General features: G+C 38.6%; 1 protein-coding gene across 1 annotated transcript; it reads left to right on the top strand.

Moving 5' to 3' along the window:
• Window positions 1-1,591: 1,591 nt before the first annotated feature.
• LOC134651166 (neprilysin-4-like) lies at window positions 1,592-11,460 on the top strand. The gene is made up of 13 exons (XM_063506203.1): window positions 1,592-2,182; window positions 2,313-2,441; window positions 3,472-3,611; window positions 5,054-5,222; window positions 5,479-6,341; window positions 6,513-6,663; window positions 6,811-6,997; window positions 7,160-7,278; window positions 7,612-8,004; window positions 8,212-8,384; window positions 8,705-8,889; window positions 9,620-9,763; window positions 11,282-11,460. Exons 1-13 carry the CDS (start codon window positions 1,764-1,766, stop codon window positions 11,456-11,458), a joined length of 3,249 nt encoding a protein of 1,082 aa, XP_063362273.1. The 5' UTR covers window positions 1,592-1,763; the 3' UTR covers window positions 11,459-11,460.
• Window positions 11,461-12,486: the final 1,026 nt, after the last annotated feature.

Genomic DNA, 12,486 nt, shown 5'->3' with positions numbered 1-12,486 from the left:
TTTTTAAATAATAACTCTTTTTTTTAATAATAACTCTTTTTTTTAATAATAACTCTTTTTTTTTAATAATAACTCTTTTTTTTTAATAATAACTTTTTTTTTTTTTTTTTTTTTTTTTTTTTTTTTTTTTTTTTTTTTTTTTTTGCTGCAGCTGTCATAGAAAAAGTAATGTATGCAACAGCTCATAATTGGTTCTTAAAATTCTCGGGTCTTTTTTTACAAAACTCGACTACGTCTCGTTTTGTAACTTCGACCCTTGAATTTTAAGAACCCTTATTATATCACTGTTGCATAAACTACTATTTTAATTTTAATACCTAGCTCCAAGTTTCTAAGCAATAGTAACATTAATTATTAGTTTATGAAAAAATTGATTTAATTGCATTAAACGTTAATTTAGATTGACAATCAATGTAATTAAACGTCTCAAAATTCAATTCTAATTAACTTAATTTAAATTGATGCGTAATGCAATTGACTAATTGCGGATTTAATGGTTAATGGAAATTATTAATTGTTAATTAGAATTACACATTACGGCCAACACTGCTTTGGCTATTATAAGAACTTTGATCAGCAGGGAAAGTTGTTGTACCTCTAATTAACATAGTTTTACCTCAAACACCAGTGGCGTAGCGTGAACTAATCTAGCCGTGGGCGAAATCGCATCTGCGAGGCCCTTTTCTTTCACTGTGCCCGAAGGGGCCTCGTGTGAGGCCCATCTTGGGGCGTGAGGCCGTGGGCGACGGCCCACTTCGCCCACGCCTAGCTACGCCACTGTCAAGCACTTGACAATATCCAAATACGCATGCACTTATTATGTTTTAGAATACTATATGCCATATGCTAAGTGATTTTACTTACGAAACTTGAAGGTATTCAGGTAAAGTGTGTGATTAAATATACTGAATAAAATACTTATTTCACTATGTCCAAGGCAAGGCAGTCCATGGTATATTGGGACATTTGGTACTGTTATGCCATGGACACTTTTCCGTTCTTTGGCACTAGTATATCCTAATTATCAGGCAAATGGCTTAGTTTCATGTCGCATAATGGAGTTAAATAATTAATCTATAAATGTTTACATATTAAACAACAATTACACAATAACAATTGGCTTTTAAACAATAAGTTAGACTGATGATTACTAGTGAAATTACTATACAAACTTTGAACTATATAACACTGGACACTGTGTGACATAGGCTCATCAGCTCAATAGCTGCTCGCCTATAATTATATAATAATAATATTCAGTAGTTCAAGTGTTCTCTTTTTTTCTAAATAAAAATTAAAGAGATAAAACTGTTCGCGGTACAACACCTTTCTTTATTTATTTGTTGCATTATGAATCAGAACTTTAAATAAGTATGAATTGTATCATATAATAATATAGCAAAAAATCGTTTACATTTCTGACATATTACATGTCAAATGAAACTCAAATGTTCCCGAAAAGCCACTGTTACTGTTCTATTTCTAACAAAGAAGGTTGAAACACCTCAAAGTAAAGCTAAAACAGGCAAAACCACATGGTTTATTGAACATACATAGTCAGTCGTTAGATAAGGTCATTTATATCCATATCATCAGTCAGATGTTCGAGTTTGCACCGCCGACACACCGGTCCACCCGTGATTACTCGCAATTTACGTAGCAAATCCAACGACATGGTCACACAATACATGCGACGCTGTAGTGTGATGTTCCACTTACGAATATCCGTCAGTCAGAACTGACGTTCCCAGTCGAAAGCTGCCATGAAGCAGGCAGACGCGCGTTCACCGCCCCATGGAATAACTATAAAACAAAACCCCAAGACCGGTAAACTTCTGAAAATTATCACAGCTTTAGTTCTGTTAGCTTTCCTTGTTACATGCTTCATAATCAGTGACTCGGATTCTGCAGATGAAACTCAATTAATTCCTGAAAACATCCCGAAGACGTACAATAAGTTGGAGGGAATCCCTCCCGAGGAAAGAGACCTGTTCTATGGTTTCCAAACCTCCTTTTTACCAGCTGAAGAGCTGATACAAGCGCAAAGACATTTAAAGTCTAAAAGAAGTTTAGAAGACCCAGTTACTAGTGACAACTTTTTGTGGGACGCTTGGGAAGGAGTGAGTGGACCAATCCGGCCGAAACGTAATAGCAAATTTACGTATACGTCACAAGACTACATGTAAGATGTGATTTCTTAATTTATGTGAACGTTACGTGAGCGTTCTATATTTCGATAAACATTGATATGTACTAGGTACTATAGTTTGAATCTAACTCGGTCTACTATAACTTTTTTTTATTAACTCAAGGGAAGATCCCCTCTTTCATCGTCACGAGGTCCAGGAGCATGGTCAAGAAAACACCGGCGAGAGTTACGAAGACTATTCTTATGACTCCGCGGAAGCCAACAGCCAGGAAGATAAGGAAGGGTTTCAAACGTGCGTATCTAAATTTATATGTACTTACTTAGAGATAATGATTCTAATGATTACGATAAAATTTACAATAAAGGGAATTGTAAAAACGAGAAAAATACCGACGATGTAGTTAGGGATGTAGGCCTGGTAAAATTAGTGATCATTTGCAAGGAAACTATCTAATTCATAATAGCAGGGTATGTAGACTGTGAGTTCGCTCCTAGTATAAATAGAATTTGAGATCCATGGCAACTTGACTATTGTTCGCGGTTGGTTGGTTGGGGGCAACAACAATCAGTCCTTACAATGGTAAACTAACGTGTTTGACCTAAATCGACCTGGATTGAAAGTTATCTTTAGTGCAGTGCCCTGTTTATCAAAAGCTTGTCACTTGTAATACAAGTGGAAGTCCTTTTTTGACAGCTTTTGTTAGAAAGGGACTTCCACTTGTCTTACAAGTTACAAGATTTTGATAAACAGGACCTACGCTCGTCTGAGTCGTCTGTCTCCCGGCCGTTTAACCCCAGCACCACTCCAAATCAAGACATGAAAAGTTGTATTAGAACAAATTAAATTATTTTCAGAAAATATTTTAATTTGTTTTTTTTTCTTAGTATATGACATTTATTTAAAGTTTACATGAAAAGTTGTTTGAGCGTTTCTCCATCTATACTATCTCTTAGACCATTTTTATAGGGGAGGATATGAATGTTTGAAATCGTCTTTAGTTAACTTTAGTTTTATCAGCTACCTATTAAAAATGTAAATATTATTGAACTTGCTGCTTCGCCTGTTCTGCTGTTCAATCTTCCCATTTTCTAAGAACATTAAGAGATCCTTAGGGGATTCGCATTGTACTACTTTTTGCATATAGCTGGTTAAAACAAATCTTGTCAGTAAAAAAAGGCGCGAAATTCAAATTTTCTATGGGACGATATCCCTTCGCGCCTACATTTTTCAAATTTGCCGCCTTTTTCTACTGACAAGATCTGCTTGACCAATTATATTTACTACTGTATTTGTATTTTTGCTATTTATAATGTCGATGTAGTATCGTGGAGCATCGTAATCACGTGGATCGCGGCCCCCTAGACGACGTGGTGGAGCAGATCCGTAGCCAGCCAGAACTGGAGGAGGGGGAGATGGAGTCTTCCGCGCTGCCATTGTATAAAACGAGTTCATCGCATTCAGGTATTTCAGAAGAAGAAGTATCATAGGAAAAATAATATTTCTTCTTCTACCAATCTGCAACAGAAATATTCAAACTTAAAAGACGGATTCGACAGTTGGAAAAAAAACCGGCCAAGTGCGAGTCGGACTCGCGCATGGAGGGTTCCGCACCATCAACAAAAAAAGAGAGCAAAACAAGCAAAAAAACGGTCACCCATCCAAGTACTGACCCCGCCCGACGTTGCTTAACTTCGGTCAAAAATCACGTTTGTTGTATGGGAGCCCCACTTAAATCTTTATTTTATTCTGTTTTTAGTATTTGTTGTTATAGCGGCAACAGAAATACATCATGTGTGAAAATTTCAACTGTCTAGCTATCACGGTTCGTGAGATACAGCCTGGTGACAGACGGACGGACGGACGGACAGCGGAGTCTTAGTAATAGGGTCCTGTTTTTACCCTTTGGGTACGGAACCCTAAAAACTTGTTAAAAACAAACTAATTTTAAATTTAATCTCTAACCACTACTTGCTTTTGGTAGCTGTAGAAATCGGATTGACATGAAGCCAGAGTTTTTTCTTTAGCTATCCTACCTACTCTGTCTAAACTAGAGATATCTCGCGTATCGTATAATCGCGGCAAATATATATTTTTTCTGACTCGTAAATAAGATCGTGTCCCACTTTACAAGCCCTGTCACGCAAAGGTCCCCATTAGAAGACATTATTTTAATACCTATAGGAATAGTTTAACCCCTTGTCTGTGTATGATAACGACCCTGGCTGAATTTTTACTCATCTTTTTGCATTGTTTTCGAGAACATTTTTTTCTGCACAACTTTAAGAATGGTGAGTTATGGTATTTTTGCTTATGCTTTGTGCGGTATGTCAGTCAAATAATTATTAATCTTATCAATATCGCGTATTTTCTGCAAAGTCATCTACATGACATCATAGCTTAAGCCATTTAGTAAGGATACAATTGTATACCTGCGTCCACGTCGCATTCATCAACAATAACACGATTGTCAAAGATTATCCAATTGACTATTGGCCTAAATCGATCAAGGTTAAGGCCCTATTGTTGGGCTAAAATTATTCGAGGGTGATTTTCCAATTACAGGTGGACGCCGAATCGTTACTATCTGATCAGGCCAAGTAGGTACCAATCTACCAATGGTTGCATTTCGTGCAAACCAATGTAATGAGAGCTATAGATTCGTAACAACTACTTGTATGATTCCTCTGTAAGACTCACGAAACGAAAGTGACGCAGAAGTCCCAGAACAAAATATCGCAGGTTAAACTTTTACTCTTGGTTAAAGGCAGTCTTCACATTGGGTGTGCGTGTAGGAGTAGAATGTTGCTATATGTGTTCTTTAATTAGTGGTTAGTAGTTATGTAACTAATATATAACAGCGTAAAATTTAAACTGTTCTTAAATAAATTCCTCGTGCTGTACAGGAATCCAAGCATTCTGGAAAGGGCAAAGCGACAAAGCCGCCATAAGGGCAACGCAGGCAAGCATCATGAAACGAAACATGGACGTTGAAGCCGACCCCTGCCACGACTTCTACCAATATGCTTGCGGGAACTGGGCTGCGCTGAATCCTATTCCAGCTGACAAAGCCGGGTATGTTGCACTGAGGCTCAATACTTATTCCCGGGGATAGTTACAAAAGGGGGTTTTTGGCGATAATATCACGGCTGAAACGCCAACTTTTCATATAATTATTATCTCTCACTAACTAGCTTATTATTAGAAGTTCTAACTAATTTCGTATGTAGTTTTATCACTGTAAAATAATTTTGACCACATAAGTAGGTACATTAGAATCTATATCTACTGCAGTTAGAATTAGAACAATATTACTCCTTCTATTTTCTAGATACGATACTTTTGAAATGCTAAGAGAAAATCTAGATGCCGTACTTAAGGACCTACTGGAATTCAATGAACCATTTCCGAGCAAATATCCTGGCGCCAACCTTGACATGAATTATGGTTTTCTAAACACAACTTCGAAAAAACTTTATCAAAACACGCATAATGATAATAATAAGCTTCACATAGATACAATAGATAGTAACTTAGAAGAAATATTGAACAGTTCCATTGATGGGAGGTACCGATACGACTGGATTAAAACTGATGGGGAGAAACCTGAAATGGTTAATCGTATCTACACTTTGTTTCATAGGAAAGAAAGAGATATATTCAAAACAGCCAATAACTTGAATCCTAAGAATTTGAAACACGTAAAAAAGAAGAGAAGAGGCAATAAACTGAAACAGGTGCATATGAAAGAACAAGATCTTGAAATACATGGGAAAAGAAAGAAACGTAGCCTGAAAGGAAAGATATTAAACCTTAAATCTTTTCTACAAAAAGATGTTCATACTTCTACTGTAAGAAAAAACAGATCGAAACGGGATACTAAAACTAATCTGCCTATTTCAGATGACTTTACTAAAACTTACGATGCAGCATTGAAAGCTAAGTTTCTATTTAAATCGTGTATGAACTACGAAATACTACAAAAACGTGGGCACCAACCACTTCTAGATCTATTGAATTTGTTCGGAGGTTGGCCTATTCTTGACCCGGGATGGTTACCGCTAAACTTTGACTGGATAGATGTCATGGCAAAGTTGCGATTGTACAATAATGACATTTTAATTTCGGAGTGGGTAGGTCCGGATATCAAAAATTCTGACGAATACGTTATTCAGTTTGACCAGACGAGCTTAGGTATGTATGATATAATAGTGATGTGAGCGTATAAAATATACCTACGTAGCAAATTTATTGGCTAATAATAAGATAAAATAATGTCACGCCAATTTGTAGAAATCCTAGCTTAGCTTATAGCTTATGACGATAAGTTAGCAGATATCCTACACTATAGTGTTCTTTTTTCAGGTTTGCCTACAAGAGAATACTTTCTGCAACATTCCAATAAAGTATACCTGGATGCATACAAGCATTATCTCATAAAAATTGCTCTTTTAATGGGCGGAAGTAAGAATCATGTGTTGCAAAGTGCAGAGAAACTCATCAATTTTGAAATAAAGTAAAGATTTTATTTTAAACACTTTAGTTACCCAATTACAGAGTCTATTCATTCAGTATGTTTTAGTTACATATTTAATCACTATTTATGGTTACAGAGCATAAATATATTTTAAATAATTTAATTACGCCTGTATTTAACTACCAGGTTAGCAAATATAACATCAGCTCCAGAGGACAGGAGAAACGTGTCTGAACTCTACCGGAGAATGACTCTACGTAAGCTAGAGAAATTGGTGCCAGAGATTGGATGGAGACGATACTTGTGTGCCGTCATGAACAGGACCGTTCATTCACATGAAACTGTTGTGCTTTTTGCACTCACCTACGTACAAGTGAGTTTAAATTATGTATTACTAGCGACCCGCCCCGGCTTCGCACGCATAACAAATTATACATGGACCTTCCTCTTGAATCACTCTATTTAAAAAATCCGCATTGAAATCCGTTGCGTAGTTTTTAACTAGGATTAACTAGATTCTTAATGATCTCTTTAGCACCTCGTTAAACTGATCGACGACACAGATCCAGAGGTGCTGGCCAACTACTTGTTGTGGCGTTTTGTCAGGCACAGGGTCAACAACCTTGATGATCGTTTTCAGTCAGCCAAGCAACAGTAAGTACAAACTTGTATTGTAAGCCATTCACAATCTTATTATTTATTATATAACAAATCTACATTATTGAATACTCATCGAGACAATTCTAAAAACCCCTAACACAATTAGGTTGCGTTGTTTCATCACAGGGTTCCTATGGCCACCTCCTGTCTCCATCATCAGATCAGCTCGATGATACCATAATATTGCATTGCCACCCGACATACATGTGTAGGTACCTATGCAAATTTTCAGCTTCATTGGAAGTCGCGAAGTGAGTCAAATTTAACTTGCAAGATTTGATATTGCAAGTTAAATAAAAGCTTGTAAAAATATTTAATCGTTTTCAGATTTTACTTCATATTGTTTGGTCGAGAACAATCACCTCCGCGGTGGAAGAATTGCATTTCTCAAGTTAACTCAAACATGGGCATGGCTCTTGGATCCATGTTCGTAAGGAAACACTTCGACGAAACCAGCAAAAACGATACCCTTACTATGACAGGAGATATACAACAGTCCTTTAGGGAACTGCTCCATAAAATTGACTGGATAGATGATGGGACAAAAAAATTAGCCGCGCAAAAAGTAGACGCTATGATGCTGAGGATAGGATATCCTGATTTTATTTTGAATAAGAAAGAGTTAGATCAGAGATATAAAGATGTGAAAATACACCCTGACAAGTATTTTGAGAATACTTTGAATATTTTGCAACATTTGACTCAAATGGAACAGTCTCGGTAAGTGGTTCCGTAAGTCATAAATTTGTCAGGTGAACTTTTGGAAAATAACGTTACCTTTTGCTCTAATTTTACCAATTGATTAACTTATTCAACTTTATCACAAAATTTAAAAACTTGTGAATTCCTTCTATTCGCTCTGTCAATTTATCGCGCAGTCGCTGTAGTCATCTAGGTGATTTGTCAAATAAGTACCTACTATTTTAGGATAGGCGAGCCAGTAAACAAGACATTGTGGAACACAGCACCAGCAGTGGTAAACGCGTATTACAGCCGCAACAAGAACCAGATCATGTTCCCGGCTGGGATACTGCAACCGCCATTCTACCATCGCCACTTTCCGCGGTCGCTCAATTACGGAGGCATCGGTGTCGTCATAGGTAAGATTTTAACGTGGACCGAATTATACCTATTTTGTGGATTACCAGCGATTGGGTTATTAAATATTTAAGCGTTTCTTACAAATACTTTAGTGAACACAATTCTGATTAATTGTGTAGATTTTAATGGTGTCTTCGGTTATATTATAAAAGTACTGGATCTCTACCAGCTAAAAGGAAATGCCGTTAAATTTACATCCAATCCAATGTAACAAATTTTTAAACCACTAAAATAATGCGATCAAGCGGTCCTAATGAATTAAATCGCATCGATAACAAAATATAAGCAAGAAACAATTTACAATGTTAATAATTTTTAGGCCATGAAATAACGCACGGCTTCGACGATAAAGGTCGCCTCTTTGACTGCAACGGAAATCTACATCGCTGGTGGTCAGACTCTGCTATAGAAGCGTTCCATCAGCGTGCGCAGTGTCTGATAGATCAGTATGGTCTCTACGTGGTGCCTGAAGTCAACATGAAACTCGACGGTGTCAACACACAGGTGAGAACAAGTTTCATAAAATGATTATCTTTTCAAATTCAACTTTTACCACCTCTGTAAGCCTGGCACAGGAGGGACGCGACAGTATCTCGCCTACGAGGTATACTTTGGGTATACTGCCTTTTTCCAACTGTATTACGTAATTAAAGACCGACGGGTCGTTTACCTCGCGGGCGAGAAACTGGCGCGCCACCCCTGTGCTAGCCCGGCTGGTGGTCAGACTCCGCTTTTGATGTATTGAACCACATTGTGCAGTGTCTCATAGACCAGTAGGACGATGGCTATGGGGATCAACACACAGGTGAGAACTGGCTTTATAAGAAGACTTAGAGTTCACCCTCCACTTCTGGTGGTCAGACTCAACTAAAATTGAGACGTTCATAGCCTAGCGCATTGCCTTATAAATCAGTACCTACGGCTGCTACGTGGTGCCTGGAATCCACATGAAACTCGACAGTTTCAAAATACGCCGCCAATTACGTATATCTACCGTACCTTCTTGTTTAAACTTTATTTCTGCTGTTGGGTTATTTATACCTAATGCATTACGCTGCATCTGTTGTAGGTTAGGTTGGCCTCAAAAATAATCATGGCAACCTATATCTGAGTACCTAACCTACCTTACCTATAGTCATATTTATGCCCTGACACTACTACAATACTTAATCAAAATTATCCTTAAATTGCCAACCTTAAAGGTACTCTGCTAATTAGTGTTTTAATTGCCCAGGGTGAAAACATAGCCGACAACGGCGGCGTGAAGCAAGCGTTCCGCGCCTACATCCGCTGGGTCCAAAAGAACGGAATCGCCGACGAGACGCTGCCCGGCCTCAACCATACACACACGCAACTATTCTTCCTTAACTTTGCGCAGGTAGGTAACACCAGTGGCGGATTTGCAGTCTTTTCCGCCCTAGGCTCAGAGCCTGTAGCCGCCCCTTTCTCAGTATCAGCACCCATCATACTGACTGCATTTAGGTCAGGCAACGAAAAGGTATAGAGGGAAATGCTTGGACAGATTTTTTACTAAGTAACTTTGTTTAGACTCGTTAGGAGGTGAAAATATGAAAAGTCGCCGGCCGTAGCCCTTGAGCGGGGGTGGGGGGTTTGATTTAAAGGTCAATTTTTTCGGTTTTTCGCTTATAATATCTTAGAAACTATGCGTCCTTGTGACATGATCATTATACAAAATGAAAGCTGATTAAATTTGCTACAAGTTTTATACAGTCGAGTTTTTCGATAGGTATCTTGTTTAGTTTTTGAGAAAGCCGGTCTTGAATGTCTATAATTTTGCATTAAATTTCCATCAATAATATTCACAGTGCTCACGAGGAAAGGAACCCGAAAGGTTTTAACAGTGTAGCAGATCTGCGAAATTGACTCCACACTCGCGTTCGCGGCTTCGTGCACGAGTGTGGAGGGCCCTATACAAGCCCCCCTTCAGACTAATAATCTTCCTCGCGTTGTCCCGGCATTTTGCCACGGCTCATGGGAGCCTGGGGTCCGCTTGGCAACTAATATCTCGCCGCCCTAGGCTCGAGCCTACTGTGCCTTATGGGAAATCCGCCACTGGGTAACACCCTAAGAAATGAGGGAGTCAAGCCGTAACGAGACGAGCAGGGCAAATCGACCGATATGATCAGGAAAATAATTGGCGCCAATCTCATCTAGCGTCCACACGTACACATATTAATCACCAATTTGCATTCCATAGATACTCAATTCGAAAATTGGGATGTGTCCGCTGATTTGATCGGGGAATCAAATTGGTGTTTGCGTCCGCACGGCCTGATTCGATTGGATAATTTCATCAGATTGGCGAAAAATTGTCTCGTCTGGACTCCACTTTAAAATTGCCTAGGGTGACTGCTAAAGTTATTGGCCACTACATTAGAATTTTATTGGTCTTCCCTAACAAATCAGAAAGAAACTATTTTATTGTAATAGCCAATTGAAACCTTATTGTTAAGAGCGGGTTATATACCTACCAACCACCACCAATAACTATAGTAGGTGTAGCACTGTGGTGTAGCAGGGATGTAGAATAGCAGATGCAGGTGTAAATACGGAACTACGGAAACTTTAAATTACACCGAAGAATTAGACTTTAGTCAGGCGTGTCTCACTCCGCGATTTCTTCGCTTTGCTACAGGTAGCTAAAAGTACATCCGTTCCACACCGATTTTGGTGGCTAGCCATAAGCCGCGCGTGGCGCTGTCGCCACCTAGCGGCCATATCTGTGCTGATCGTAACAGACGCGTTTTGTTAGAGAGTGAGTCTTCTGTACCTAGTACTGTTATTTATTCTGTGGTTTAGTAAAGACGACTATACTACGAAGTCTTCTTGTACCTATCGAGAATCTTATCCTGTGAAGATATTATTACATTCATAGGTATGGTGTGGCGCAATGCGTGCTGAAGCGATGAGGAACAAACTGAAGACAGCCGTGCACTCTCCGGGCCGCTTCCGTGTCATCGGGACCCTTTCGAACTCTAACGACTTTGCCAGGGAATTCAAATGCCCACTCGGGTCGCCTATGAATCCGAAAGAAAAGTGCACAGTGTGGTAGCATCAGATACATGTAAGTTATACCACAGAATAGGGTAAACTAACCATGATTTTTATGGGATACTCACACCTCTGCTGCCTTTAAATAGTTAAGGTTGTAAGTGTCTAAAACCATCAACCCTATTTTGTTGATGTAGTATGATACATATAGCTGGTCAAGCAAATCTTGTCAGTAAAAAAACAACGGGTTCCACTCAGGGAGTGCTGGCAGAAGTGAAAACTCAATCACTATTGCAAAATGTCTGCAGCACTATGTATAATTGAGGTTAACGCCATCTAGCGTTATTTCGTCGGATTACTTGAAACCCCTAAGCACATCACTGTTAGTACTCGAGTTATATTAATACCAGTTAGATCGAAACTCATTAGAATGCATTTAAATCAATAAAGAAAAACTCAATGACATTTAAGTAACAGTTTTTCGATCAGGTCACGTGACCGTCTTACGTCTTACGGTCACGTGACACCTGTTACGAGTTTAACATTTTTTCCCCATCACAAAAAGTGCACAGCGCCGCTAAAGAAATTTCACTTCAAAAAGGCGCGAAATTAAAATTTTCTATGGGACGATATCCCTTCGCGCCTAAATTTGTCAAATTTGCCGCCTTTTTCTACTGACAAGATCTGCTTGCTTGCTGTAGCTATACCTGGTAATTTAAGTACCTACACATGATATCTGCAGCGGTATCATGGTCGCGTTTTTATCATGCGCGTGTGTCATGTCATGCGTCACTTTTGCAATTACATATTTGTTAAAACGTGACAGGCATGGTGACAAATGATCAGGGGTCGGACAAAAAGTGCAGATGACGTAAAAATGACGTAATCTTGCACACAGGATGATGTTTGAGTTTGTATTTAAACTTCCGTGTGACATGTAGTAACAAAGTAGTATTAAGTAACAAAATAATCGTAAATAAATCCATGGAATTAATAATACAGGTGGTAGGGTGATGTAGTGAATAATAGTAGTTTATGCAACAGTGATATAATAAGGGTTCTTAAAATTCAAGGGTCGAAGTTACAAAA

Source organism: Cydia amplana, chromosome 9 (genome assembly GCF_948474715.1).
Source record: "Cydia amplana chromosome 9, ilCydAmpl1.1, whole genome shotgun sequence".
Lineage (NCBI taxonomy): Eukaryota > Metazoa > Arthropoda > Insecta > Lepidoptera > Tortricidae > Cydia > Cydia amplana.
Note: the sequence above shows the minus strand (reverse complement) of the source record. Positions and strands in the feature narration are given on the sequence as shown.